The 14,412-nt window shown below is 27.1% G+C and overlaps 1 protein-coding gene across 3 annotated transcripts in view; it reads left to right on the top strand.

Moving 5' to 3' along the window:
* Window positions 1-226: 226 nt before the first annotated feature.
* LOC124952832 (neprilysin) overlaps window positions 227-14,412 on the top strand; it is a 94,099-nt gene continuing 79,913 nt past the window's right edge. The window contains exons 1-3 of one of the 3 annotated variants that reach the window (XM_047503310.1): window positions 227-307; window positions 470-641; window positions 6,408-7,242. In XM_047503310.1, the coding sequence (XP_047359266.1) occupies window positions 7,039-7,242 (204 nt within the window). In that variant the 5' untranslated portion in view covers window positions 227-307; window positions 470-641; window positions 6,408-7,038. Of the gene's footprint in view, window positions 642-6,407; window positions 7,243-14,412 lie in introns of all 3 variants that reach the window. The other 2 variants (XM_047503309.1, XM_047503311.1) reach the window with 2 other exon arrangements.

A 14,412-nucleotide genomic window follows, 5' to 3' on the forward strand; every position in this document is an offset into this window, starting at 1 on the left:
AGATTTCGAAATGATATATGTATTAACAATGACGATTATTGAATGTTAGGAATGATTTTGAATATCGAGAAATTACGAAGGCTTTAAGTGAACGAGAACTAAAACAGGACCTTTCGCTGGAAGGCCTAAGATGTGAGTGAGATAGATAAATGTCGTACAGAGAGAGAAAGAGAGAGTAGGGTAGACTTCGATGATACCGGAGTGGGGGTAAAAGCACGAGGAGTGGGGAGAGACCGCGAGACAGTACGATCGCGCGGTAGTTGAGTCCTGACTAACAGTCCGCGTGTTACCTCGAACCGTTAAACAGGTGTTGTGTTTTCAGAATCTTCGTTAATACAAAATAATATATACATATATATAATATATATATATGTATATGTATATATATATGTATGTATGTTAAAGATAATAATTTACACGTGGAAATATTAAACATCGATGTTTCAACAATGTTTCTCATCGGTTTTAGAACGGTGACGTTTATGAACGAAATATGCATTCGTGAATTTTAAAAGCTTAGAAAAGACGAACCAAAAAGCGAAGAAATCGAAAAAAGACGAAAGAAAGAAAAAATAAAAAAGAAAATAAACGAAGGTTCGTCTAATTGAATCTGCGTCGTTGTAGAGATCGTTGGAAGAAAGGTAAGAAATGAAACTTGATTTACGATATTATTTATATCTATTAATTTAATTGCTTTATGTTAAATCGAAGTATTATCTTTTTTTTCTTTTTTTTTTTTTTTGTTCGATTTGTACGAATTAATTATATCGCAAGTGATCGTTACATAATATGTTTAATAAGGAAATTTATTTTCGCACATTTGTAGGTTAAAGCGCGAAGAAGTTTTCGAATGAAAGTTTCTTTTGTTTTATTCGTCTTTCCATTTTTTTTTCGTTCTTTTTTATTTTTCATAAATCCTCTTCGTACATACTTTCATTCCGTTTTTCATTAATCATTAAAGTTTCGCTGGAAGTTATCTCGCTTACCTCGATGCTCTTTGATAATAATGCTTTTTGATTGAAATAAACTGATGAACGAAGAAAAGAAAAAATTTTAATGAAAAGTCAGTTTGATATGAATTTCAATCCAATTGAAGTTTGTACTTTATCGAGTTTTGTAATAAATCGATCGATTAAATAGAGATCTTAAACGTCGCATCGTTTTTGATATATTTTTTTAATTTGTAAATTCACAAATAAAAACATTCTACATTTTATAATAAAATATTATACATTTTAGATATATTCAATTTAGAGAAAAATTATTCAAAATGATCGACGAATGCATATATTATTTATATTGTAATCATTATTTCTTTAAAGGTTGTTTCAGATTGATAAGCTGTTTCCCATAATTGTAATAAAAATGAATCTTTTCAGATCTTTACCGATTTTTTTCAATAGTCGATAAGTTAGTAATCTGTACTAAAAAATTTAATTCTTTATCTTCTTTTCTTTATTTCGAATCAACAATGAGAAAATTTATATCGTACAATGGTTCTCACGTCGTAAGCGCTTATAGAGAGACGTAAAATCCAAATTTTTATTAATAATTGCGATTTATAATTATAATCATTTACAATAAGATAACATCGTGATTTCAAGATCGTATAAACGTACGTATAAACGATATATATATATATATATATATATATATATATATATATATATATATATATATATAAATATGCGTATGTATTATTTGAAATCAATTATTATTATCGTTATCATCCAAGAAGTAAGTAAGAAAATTATTACATTAATTATTAAATAAGATTATACATAATCTTTAAAAACATGTAAGAATTTTATAGTGTAATAAATCGCTAATAATAATTTATTTCGTTCGAATCGCCGAACAAAACAAAATAAAACTTTTCGTGATAGGGGATAAGCCGGATAAAAGTACAAGATGAAGTAATGAAAAATAAAAAACAACAACAAAAAAACAAATTAAAAACAAACTCTGTTACCCCCCTATCTCTTTCTCGTTCTCTCTCTCTCTCTCTCTCATCTCTGTCTCTTTTTGTTTTTGTCTTTCTCTCTCTCTCTCTCTCTCTCTCTCATCTCTGTTTCTTTTTGTTTTTGTCTCTCTCTCTTTCTCTCTCTCTCTCTCTCTCTTTCTTTCTTGCTCTCTCTCTCTCTCTCTCTCTCTCTCTCTCTCTCTCTCTCTCTCTCTCTCTCTCTCTCTTTCTCTCTCTTTGTGTATCTCAGTCGATCCAAAAGAAAGAGAATACAGTAGGAAGGATACGCTCTTTGCACTCTCTGGATCGTCAACTTCGAGAAGATATAACTTTTTCACACGAAACTAGGTCTCGAGATCCGCGAGACGCGAGGGATAAAAAAAAAGAAAAAGAAAGAGAGAGAGAGAGAGAGAGAGAGAACGAAGGTTGTGTCGAGAATATGAAAGTAAGAGAGGAAGAGAGAAAAGGAGAGAGAGAGAGAGAGAGAGAGAGAGAGAGAGGGAGAGAGAGAGCTTCTTTTCACGATTATCTCGCATTTACAACAACGCGTTTTACGCTCGATCCTTCTCTCTTCTCTCTCTCTCTCTCTCTCTCTCTCTCTCTCTCTCTCTCTCTCTCTCTCTCTCTTTCGATCACGTACACCGTCGACTGGAAAATGTAATCTCACGTCACCCACGAGTATTTTTATACGAGCAACAAAAAGCAATACTAGAATATACCGATCGGTCGCGTGTTGTACTATTAATAACACGAACGGACCGATACATGGTCATATAAAATATAACACGTTGAGTTTTCTCTTTTTATCTCTCTTTCTCTTTCTCTCGCTCTCTTTTTCTCTTTCTTTCTCTTTCTCTCTCTTTCTCTCTCTTTCTCTCTCTCTCTCTCTCTCTCTCTCTCTCTCTCTCTCTCTCTCTTTCTCTCTCTCTCTTTCTCTCTCATGTTCTCTTCTTTTTTATCTTTCGTTCTCTTATATTCGAAAAACAAAATAAAAAAAAAAAAAAAAAGGATAAACAAAAGATTCGAAACATTCCGATTGTCGAAAGGTAAGAGATATTGCTGTGGCTAAGCAAAGTGTAAACGAATGATTTACGAGCTAAACTGGATTATTTTTCCAAAAAGAAATTCGATCGAAAATTTCCTAGTGAGATTTCTCAATTCAACGTTAGTTTGTACATATACATTTACTTATGTGTATGTGTGTGGGGGTGTATGTAGGGAGGTGTATGTATGGGGGTGTATGTATGTATGTATGTATGTATGCATATGTGTGTGTGTGTGTGTGTGTGTATTTGTACGCAAATACGTATTTTGAAATCTTGAAGAATTATTTATTCAGAACACGAGGGGACCCATCTCTCTGCAATGTGAGACTTTTGTTTTTCATATTTTATATCAGTGTCATTTATACACACGTACATGTACGTTTGTCTGTGCGTGCGCATAAAATATATGCTAGATTTTATTTCTCTCGAAAAAATCTGTATGTATTTGATTTCCATAATATTTATATACGTGTATATAAATTATTTTAGAAATTATATAAGAAATTATATATTATAGAAAATTTTTATTATTTATTACATAATTTTGTTATATCGTGATATAAATGCATTCTCTTGGATAATTAGTTTATGCTTCCAAACAAATATATATTATTTTTATTAAATAGATTATATTTTTGTATCATATTGAAAATACTATTCATTGAAGAAATTTATTTCATAAGAAATTGCTGTATTTAATTTATAGAAGAAATTATTAAAATTATTAAAATTATTTATTAAAATTTTTATTATTATTATTATTTATTACAATTAATTATTATAGAAACTATATATATGTATATATATATATATATATTTTTTTTTTTTCTCAAATCGATAAAAATAGAATCAAAATATGATATAGTTTCGATCAAGTATAAAAAATGATGCATTATTTAGTACGATAATAGATATTCAAAATTCAATTCTAATAAGTTAAATTTAATCGAGGTATGTACATAGATATGTACCATTACGTATCTTTCTTATTCTATCGCTTAAAGTCTTATTACTGATATACATTGTAAACATAAAATCTTTTGGAAATAGTTCAAAAGATCTTTGTTAGATTCGATCGTAACGATAACACGAATGCTTACTTATTTTTAGCGAAACAATTTTAACGTAGCATGAAACCTCTCTGTCTCTGTCTCGTTTTCTTTCTCTCTTTCTCTCTCTCTTTCTCTCTCTCTCTCTCTCTCTCTCTTTCTCTTTCTCTCTCTCTCTCTTTCTATCTCTTTCTTTTTTCTCATCGATTTGTGATAGAGAAACCTTAATTTCAGTTACTCACGAACAAATTGTGAAATCGTTCTCATCTATCAAATTCATCTTACTTTATTCTTGATGATGAAGAATTACTCGATGCGATTTTCATTCCGATGTACTATTAACGAAATTTGGATATAAATTTGGTGAGATAATAGAAATTTTATCTTTATAAAGAGAGAAAGAGATAGAAAGACGGAGAAAGAAAGAGAGACAAAGAGAGAGAGAGAAAGAGAAAGAGAAAGAGAAAGAGAGAAAGAGAAAGAGATGGAGAGAGAATTATAGCGTACCAAAAGCAAATTGTTCCTTCGAAGTATGTGGAACCATCCCAGGTTCCGGCCGTTGTTCCATTTTAACGATGCCTGATAGGTCGACACGTTGCAATAAATAACTATTGGGAACGAGGTCTACGAAAACAAAAGGTCATATGTATGTATCTATATAATATATACTATATAGTATATCGTATGTATGTATATATTTACTATATAGTATTTTTGAATATCACGATACGTGTAACATTTTTTTGGAAAAATACGACTTGATATGAATCCTTTATAAATCTTTATGCAATCTTGAAATCGCATAATTTTAATAATTTCTTCTCTTGTTCTTCTTTTTTTACTTAAAATTTTTTCAAAAAAAAAAGAAAAAAAAAGAAAAAAAAATTAATCGCAAGAAATTTTTAATCTTAAACAACTGAATGAATACAATTTCATTATATTCGATCAGTGTACGATTTTATCGAATGGATATTTTTCGTTAATATATTTTATTATCATATTATCGATTCATTGTTAAATAAAAAGGTTATTATTGCAATTGTAAATTGATTAAGAATATGATGCTACATGATGAAATAATTTCTATTGATAATGGCCAATATGCAAATTTTATGTGTTATGTCTGTCATTATCATATTTCAATTTTATTAAGGATATGAAGCTATATGACGAAGTAATTCACATTGAAAATGGCTAATATTCAAATACGACATTTATTACACCGTTATATGATTGATTTATTGCAAAGTAAGATAATTAACATTATAATTGCAATTTCATTGTGAATATGAAGTTTATATGCTAAAATAATTAAGATTGAAAATGGACAATATATTTATACAAATTTTGTCCCTATATTATCATCATATGATCGGTTAATTGTAAAATAAAACAGTTCTCATTGCAATTGTAATTTTATTAATAATATAATGACACACACATACACACACACACACACACACACACACATATATATATACACAAACACACTCATACATCAAAGTAATTAAAAGTGGAAATAGTCAATGTATGATTCGTATTATTGAGAGATGATATAATCGGAAATAAGCTTAACGCTTTGGTAAATTTATACGATTATTCTATCACAATTAGTAACCTACATTTATCAATGAGCATTGAGGCGAACATGAATATATTTAATATTAAAAAGTATATTATAATAGCTGAAAATATAATATTGATTGTTAAGGAACTTCGGTACATAAAATTGCAAAATTGCAAGAATTAATAATTAAATTTATTCATATGATATTATTACGTTCTAACGAGAAAATTTTTTTCTGTTTTATTTTTAACGAATAATTTATTTATTTAAAGATAATTAAGACGGAATTTTTCGATAGACTAATCCCTTATGTGACATTAACATTTTGTATAAAATTTAATTTTAATGTTTATTATTTATGAAAGATGTTTCATTAAGATTATCGCTTTTTTTTAAATCATAAATTCTTTTATGGAAAAAAAAGCAATAAAAAAAGCAATATGGACATATTGCAAATATTGTCTGTAAAGTTTGTGCCGGTTCTCTTGTCTCATATATTCATCAGAATATGGTATATATCTAACGATATTAGAAACGTATATTAATTTAAAACGAGACATTTGACGAAGTTCGCTTATAAATTTATTTTATTTCGAAATTTAATTTGAAATTGAAACTTCATTGTTGTGTCTTGAAAATATCGGAAGAAAATCGGTACTCACTTTTCGGATGATTTAGTAAATAAAAAAATAAAAAAAATAAAAAAAATAAAGAAATAAATAAATAAATATAAAAAAAAAAAGAAAGAAAACGGTCTAATAAATAACAAATTATTATTGCAGAACTTACCACGAGATTAAAAGAGAATCGAAGGAAAAATGCGTTAGACGAAGGAAGCCAATGATATTCGTTGGATCAGCGTAGCTGATCTATCGAAAACGTGGCGGGTGTCGATCCTAAGTTATCGAGGGACGACGATATTGAGGGAAGGTTCTCAGGAACCCGGCAAATGTGGCTCTGTGCACGGTGAGCCGAGGTTACGGGGGCCGTGGGGCCCGTGGCGGGGGTGGTGTAGGTGGTAGTGGCGTTGGAAATAATAGTAATAATAATAGTACTGGTGGTGTAGGTAGTGTTGGTAGTGGTAGTGGTGGTGGTGGCGGTGGTGGTGGTGGTGGTGGTATTGGTAGTGGATTAGGAAGTAGCAGAAGTGGACGAGATAGTGGTCGATTTGAAAGATCGAGAGAGGCAAGCGTGAGATTGCCATTGAGTCCTCGCACTTTGTGCGCTCCAGGAAGTGGCGGGGGTGGTGGTGGTGGGGGAGGAGGAGGAGGAGGTGGAACTGGCCCACTAGCTGGGACCCAGACGCATGGGCACGTTCAGCAAACTGGTGGTGGGGGGCCGGGGACTGGTGGAGGTGGTACCACTGGTACTACTGCCTCACCTGAAGAAGTTCAAGCCCTTCAAGACGAACCTATGCTACATGTTGAAAGACCAGCACAACAAGGAACTTGGATTTGCTGTGTTCCATGTTATTGGCTTAGAAAAAGTAAAGCCGTACATAAGGCTTTGCTCACCTTCGCCATGTTACTCGTTACCAGTCTACTTGTCACTAGTCCTGTTCTCTTTCTTATCACTACTTTACCCGAAGGGGAACAACCACGTGATTGTGCGCCATTGGTGAGTTCATTTCTTTCTTATTATTATCATACATGTATTTTATTCGACGCATCATTTCTATATTCGTAAGTGATATCATTTGTATTACTTCTTTTTCTTTCTTACTCTTGTTTTTTTTTCTAGATATATTTTATTATCTTATTTCTCTTGGTAATGGTATTATTATACTTTTTATATAATAGATTTTATTATCAATCGTTGTTATTATCAATCGCAATATTAATTATTAATAGAATTCTTGCATTCTTAGATACATTTTATTGTATTATTATTATTATTATTATTATTATTATTATTACTTTTTTTTTTACTATATATATCTTGTTATTATGAAAAATGTTGGATAGAGGAAGGAGTATGGGCCATAAATCTTTCGTAAATTGTAAGGAAGTTTCTTCTAGCGATCTATAAATATTCTTTTATCTTAGATGACAGTTATCAGAATTCTCGATCAGCTTCGTATCTATTTACTATCATGTAGAATGGACGGACGAGTCAGACGATTTGTAAGTCGTGGAAACAGCTTTTCTTCGAATAACTTTTCGTAGACAAGATGGCCACTTGATTTATATTTCGAATACGTATCTCTTGAATCTCGTATACTTAGGCTCTTTTTATACTGTCGTATAGAGACGTACAATATAGGGGAAAAAATGAACGAGAGAGAGAGAGAGAGAGAGAGAGAGAGAGAGAGAGAGAAAGAGAGAGAGCAATGTAACTACGTATGTTACTACAAATTCGATGTAATCGCTTGTAATATATCTCTATAGTGAGAGTAACAAGCAGGGAATATTAATCTTTTGCCACAACAACGATCTCTCTCTCTCTTTCTCTCTCTCTCTCTCTCGTTTTACTTAATGTTTTAATTTTAATCCTTCTATATGGTTTACTGTTGTACCTTATGTATATTATTTTACAAGTATAATTGCCTAGAGTTCATTTATTATACGTTTACTATCGATTTAATATAAAACTGAGAATAATTTGTTTTACATGCTTAGTCATATTTAAAAACGATTATATTTTATAAATGATAAAAATTTTATTACTTGATCGATTAAACAAATATATATATATATATATATATATATATATATATATATTAATTTAAAATTAAAATTATATAATTATTCTTTTTAAAGTGCAAATTATATTAATATTGTGTAATTAAAAAGTCATAATTTTCTTCTAATTTATTATAAACACTTTCATTTTTGTATGTGCTCTGATAAAAAAAGATCAATGCGTTTAAATGACTTTACGAGATAAACGCGTTTAAAGTTATGCATTTTGTAATATGGATTCATTATTAATTTATATAAAATATCGTGAACCTCCTCTTAAGAAAATAATTATTCTAGAAAATTGGACTAGATCTCATTGTAGGAAAATATAGTTATGCTTATAAAAGAAAAAGTTCATATTAGTTTTTTTTTTGCACCTTAATTACTTTTTATCAGAGCGCGTCGTGTATAATTATCATTATTATTATTATTATTATAATTATTATTATTTTTTATTATTATTATTATTGTTATTATTATTTTTGATTATTATTATTATTATTATTATTATTTAATTAGTCGATTGATTTTAATTATAGACATTAATTATGTACATAAATAATTAAGAAAAGTACAAATTATCAAATAGTATAAATAAAATTAAAAAATTCGTGCGTTTCTTATACTCATTTAATATGATAGTATTTAATATAATTATTATAAAATATTAATTACTATGTAATATATTCAGTTTAAATATATACACGAAATTATTTCCTTAAGTATAGTAAAAGATATTTCAGATGAATGATATGTATGGTGTCAAGGGAGAACACGTTATAGTGATAATTATTTAACTTTATGATAACCTTTGTAACATCCTACAAAGATCAAGTTAAAATTCTTTTTTTTATGAAATTCTTTATTAAATATTTAAATATAATTATCGAAAATACAATTACTATTAAATTTATAATTTTTTTAAGAAAAGAAAGAGAAAAAAGAGAAAAAAAAATAGAGAAACATGTTCGAATGTTTTAAATTCTTTTAAATTCTAATTTGTTTAGAAGTATCGGTTAACTTTTAAAAGAACATATCTTTCAATGTTATTTGTAATGATACTCACGCAATTAAATCTTTTGCTTTAAAAATGTTCAAAGAAAAAAAAAAAAAAAAAAAGAAAGAAAAAAAAACGATCATTTATATATATATATATATATATATATATATATATATATATATATATATATAAATGAAGACCTTTTAAATTAAAAAGATCGTTTAGGTAAGTTTCCATTCATTCGAGAAGGATCTTGCAAAATCTTTTTATAACATTGACCAATAGAGAACAAAGGAAGATAGAGTGATAAAGGGAAGAAGAGTCATTTGAGTTCTGGCTTCCATTTCCACGAATATCTTTCATGACAAACGAGGCGTGAGATTTGCAAAATGGCAGAGAGAGAGAGAGAGAGAGAGAAGATTTCAAACTGACAGCATCATATTTCCGCCCGCATAATTTTGGTTAGGTAATCCGATAGAAAACGATAAACTATTTAAAGAAAAACTTAATGGAAGATGATAGGCCTCTATCGATTTTTAAGTCACTCCTTCTTTTTGATTTTTCTCAGATATTTTTAACGTCACTCTTTCTTTCCTTTTCCTTTTTCTTTTTATTTTTCTTTTCTTTCTTTCTTTCTTTTTTTTTTTTTTTTTTTTTTTTTCTTTAGTTCTATTTCAATCGTTCGTCAATATTTTCTTTTTTTGTCTCTTTTATTTTTACAGATGATAACAATTAATTTTTGAAGTAAAAAAATTAATTGTCATATAGAAATTGATCGTTCGTGCGTTAGAAAAATTTGCAGAAAATTATTATAGACAAAATTATATGGAACTTCTTTTTTTTTCTTTTATACGAGCATTTTTTTGTGATTTTATTTCAAATTGTTAGAATAAAAAAAAAAAAAAAAAAAAAAAGAAAAAGAAGAAAATATAACATATGAGATGATCCTAATTTAGAATAAATATTGCAACGAAACAATGTATATGTTTTATTCAATCTTTCATTGAAACAACGAAAGAAAGAGAAAAAAAGAAGAAAAAGGAAGGGAAAAAAATAGAAAATAGTAGGCAGATGGTAAAACATATATGAAATTTACACATACATATATACATACCTGTATATACACATAGAGATACGTTAACATATATGCATCGAGTAATCGATATAAACACATGTTCGAGTTCGTCGTTGAAGGTAATATTTTACGAGGTCGAAAATTGGAAGGCCGTTCGATCGAAACTGAGATCTAAAATAATAATTCGCCTGCGCATTCGCCATTGTATTTTTATATTCACGTAAGAGAAATCGTGCCATCCTAAGCTTACTTGAAGATTCACCCCTGGTCTATCTGGTTGCTATTTACTGATACTACTGGTTTTACTGGTTATGCTGCTCCTGCTACCTAACTCCCCAACCTTTTCCCAAATTCAACGAACAAACATGGAACGAACACATCGAGGAAAACTAATTTTCTCTGACTATAATCCATCGTTTATTCGACCGTACGAAACATAGCCATGGATAATTCTGTCGTCTATAGATTTTGAATAGCTCGTTTAAACTTCCTTTCTGAACGAAGAATAATGTTGAATTAAATTGATCTTCTATTAACAAATTAATTATCTTTTTTGAATTATTAAACTACGTGAATTCTCATTGACAACGACAATTATTATTATTGTTATTATTATTATTATTATTATTATTATTATTATTATTATTATTATTATTATTTATATATATATATCACATTATCTATGAATATAATATTTTTATTGATAAAAGTTTAAAAAGTAAAAATGTTTAGAAAGATATTATTATTCTATGAATTGAGATAATAATTTAAAAAATATTTCGATCTAATCTAATCTTTCATGTATCATTATGAAGATAATTATAATAATAAAAGAAATATTTTTGAAAATAGATTAGAAATGATTAGATTTATATCAAAAATTGATTTCAGATATGTATATTGATTTATAAGGGATAAATATTTTAAATAGAATTAATACTATTTAAATACCAATTCAGAAAGATTATTATACATATATATTTATTTATTTATTTATTAACAAAAGAAATTTAGAAATAAAATATTCGAAACATATGGTTTTATATGTCATACATATTATCATAAAAAGTATTATATATATAAATTTAGGAAATATGTAAAAATAATTAAAAAAAAAATATTGAAATCTAATTGATTTAAATCAATGATTCATTTTAAAGAGATAATTATCATAATAATATAAATATGTATCGATACAGAGAAATAAATTTTAAAATTTCTAAATGAATATATATGTAACAATTTTGCACCAAGATCAACAGTTTAAATAGATAAATATAAAAAAAAATATATAAAAATCGAATACTAATTGTAAATAATTTGACGTAAATATTTTAAAAATATTTTCAAAAAATATCAAATAATGTAAATTTATAGATTAATGAGAAAATATTGTAATTAACCGAAGAATCTGATAATTCAATAGAAAACAATCATAAAAGATATCTAGAGAAATTTCTATTAATTTTTATTACAAAAATACAATTAGAAAATAATCCATATAGTAAACGTGTATTTCTTTCAAATCGAGATAATATCTAGATAACAATATAATCCATAATAATATATAAAGATAAAAGGATTTTATAGGAAATAATTAAAAATTCGTAGAAATGTTTATTTATCGTTCTCTTAAAATTCTCAAATATATTTTTATTCTTAATTGTAATTAGTAAAAAGTTATTTATCGTTGTAGATAAATCTCTTATCGTAGTCATTATATATATAATATATATATATAGTAAATTTTACTCAAGGACCTTTAACTGAATTACGAGTTGCTTAATGTTGATCGTGAAGCCATAGTAAGATAACTCTAAGCCTTTTGCTGATAAGATGGCTATTACACGCCTTCCGTTGTCGTTCATCCTTCTTCTCTTTCTCGTTAAAAGTTTCTTTTACTGATTTTCAAAGAGATTAAACATTTTAAACCATTTTTCTTCCAAGTCGCCAATTATAAAGCTTTGGAATAGATAGATAAGGAAATATTTGCTCTATTTTTTTTTTTCGTTTTCTCTCTCTCTCTCTCTCTCTCTCTCCCTTTTCTCCTTTCTTTGTCTTTTTTTTCTTTTTTTTTTTTCTTTCTCTTCTTTTTCTTTTTTCTTTCGCTGCATCCGATTGCGTAACGTTATCGATCGAAGCGAATATATACGATACCTCCAAGTTACTTCACAAATGACTCGGTAACAATCGAAATGCTTTTGAACGTAGTCGTCTATGATAAGTAGCACATGCGAATGTTATCGATCATTTCAATTAACGCGTCATGATTTCATTGACAAGTTATAAACAATAGTTGGTTATTTAAGAAATTATGTATCAATGTATTTCTTTTTGTGATATTAGGTATGAATATTTAATGAAATATTATTTTAATCGAATGACATTTTAAAATGAGATTTCTAATAAAAATTCTTATGTTTGTTAAATGATCACAAAGTTAATTTTTTTTTATCTATTTTGTATCTACTATCTACTATATAGTAACACATAATTATTAAACTTATAATTATAATATGTATATATATATATATAAATATATAAATATATATAGTTATTTATTTCTAATCAAGTTAGAAATTATTATATACTTTTACAAAAAAATAAAAAGAAAAAGAATCTTATATACAGTAGCTTTCTTTATAACGATAATACAAAGGATTAATATATTATATTATATAATAAATTATTAAAAAAATAATATTTTGTGTAAATATTAATATATATATATATATATATATATATATATCCAAATAGGCACATATAGTATACATAAAATAATATTAGGTTGGAAACTATGAAACGGGCATTTTTGTTTAGTTTTTTATTTTCATTCAACGCCCGTTTCATAGTTTCCAACCTAATAATATCACGTGACGCGTATAATTGTTTTGAAATATGATTAAGCATTAATACATATATAAAATTAATCGCAATGTTAATTTAAAGAACGTGAAATTGAATGAACTTACTTAGGAAATATTTGTTGTTGATCGTATTATTTATAAACAAACTACGTTCTTATCGAAATCAATCGTAAAAGCGTACGTAGTACGTGCTAGACCATACCGAAGCCGTATTCCAAGGTAAGGTTTCGAGGCAAATGTCAACCTCGACTGGGATCTAGTCTTTACCCTTCATCCTGACCTTTATTTCTTACTATCAAAGCAAGAAACGAATTTCGAAAGATATGTATGCCTACTATCATTATTATCATTTTTTTTTTTTTTTTTTTTTTTTTTCTTTTTCAAGATAATATCAAATTTATCTTGTTTTTTGTGTCCTCTTTCATTCATTGTTGTAATCTCTTCTGTTAAAAATAAACAAGAAGTGTTGACATCATTTACGTGTCAATGATATTGACTTTTTTGTTTACTTCAACGAGAAGAACGAAATAGATAGGATAAGTAAATAGGATTATTGAAAGGTTTAATTGCAATTGAGATTGTGTTTCTTTTTAATTTTAATTAAGAAAAATTCTTGGGATTATTTAGTATTATTATTTTATTATTTATTATTTTATTAATATTCTTTTTTTTTTCTACATGTTTTCTAATACGCACGTATTAATATAAATCGATTAAGAAGTATTATTAAAGTATCAATATATATTAAATGTATGTTTAATTTGTAAAATGAGAACATATTTGTAACACACACACACACAGACGCGCGCGCGCAAACACACATGTAATATATAGAAAGTATATTTATTTTACTTCTTAAAGAATTTCTTAAAGAATTTTCATAAGTTTTATATTTAATATCTTGTAATATAATATAATTTAAATTTGCTCTTGTTTTTTTTTTTTTTTTTTTTTTTTTTTTAATGTAAATTGCTCAATCATAATTTTGTTATAAATAATTAGAGAAAGGATTAGAATATTTATAAAAAAGAAAATTGTATTGAATGATAGATATTGATCATAATTAGAATAATAATTAATAATAACATTTAATAACGTCATACTATATATTTGCATTATATAATATTAAATTCGACGAAATATATTTTTTCTTTCTATCTTTTT

The sequence above is a fragment of the Vespa velutina genome, chromosome 11, assembly GCF_912470025.1.
Source record: "Vespa velutina chromosome 11, iVesVel2.1, whole genome shotgun sequence".
In the NCBI taxonomy this organism is placed as follows: domain Eukaryota; kingdom Metazoa; phylum Arthropoda; class Insecta; order Hymenoptera; family Vespidae; genus Vespa; species Vespa velutina.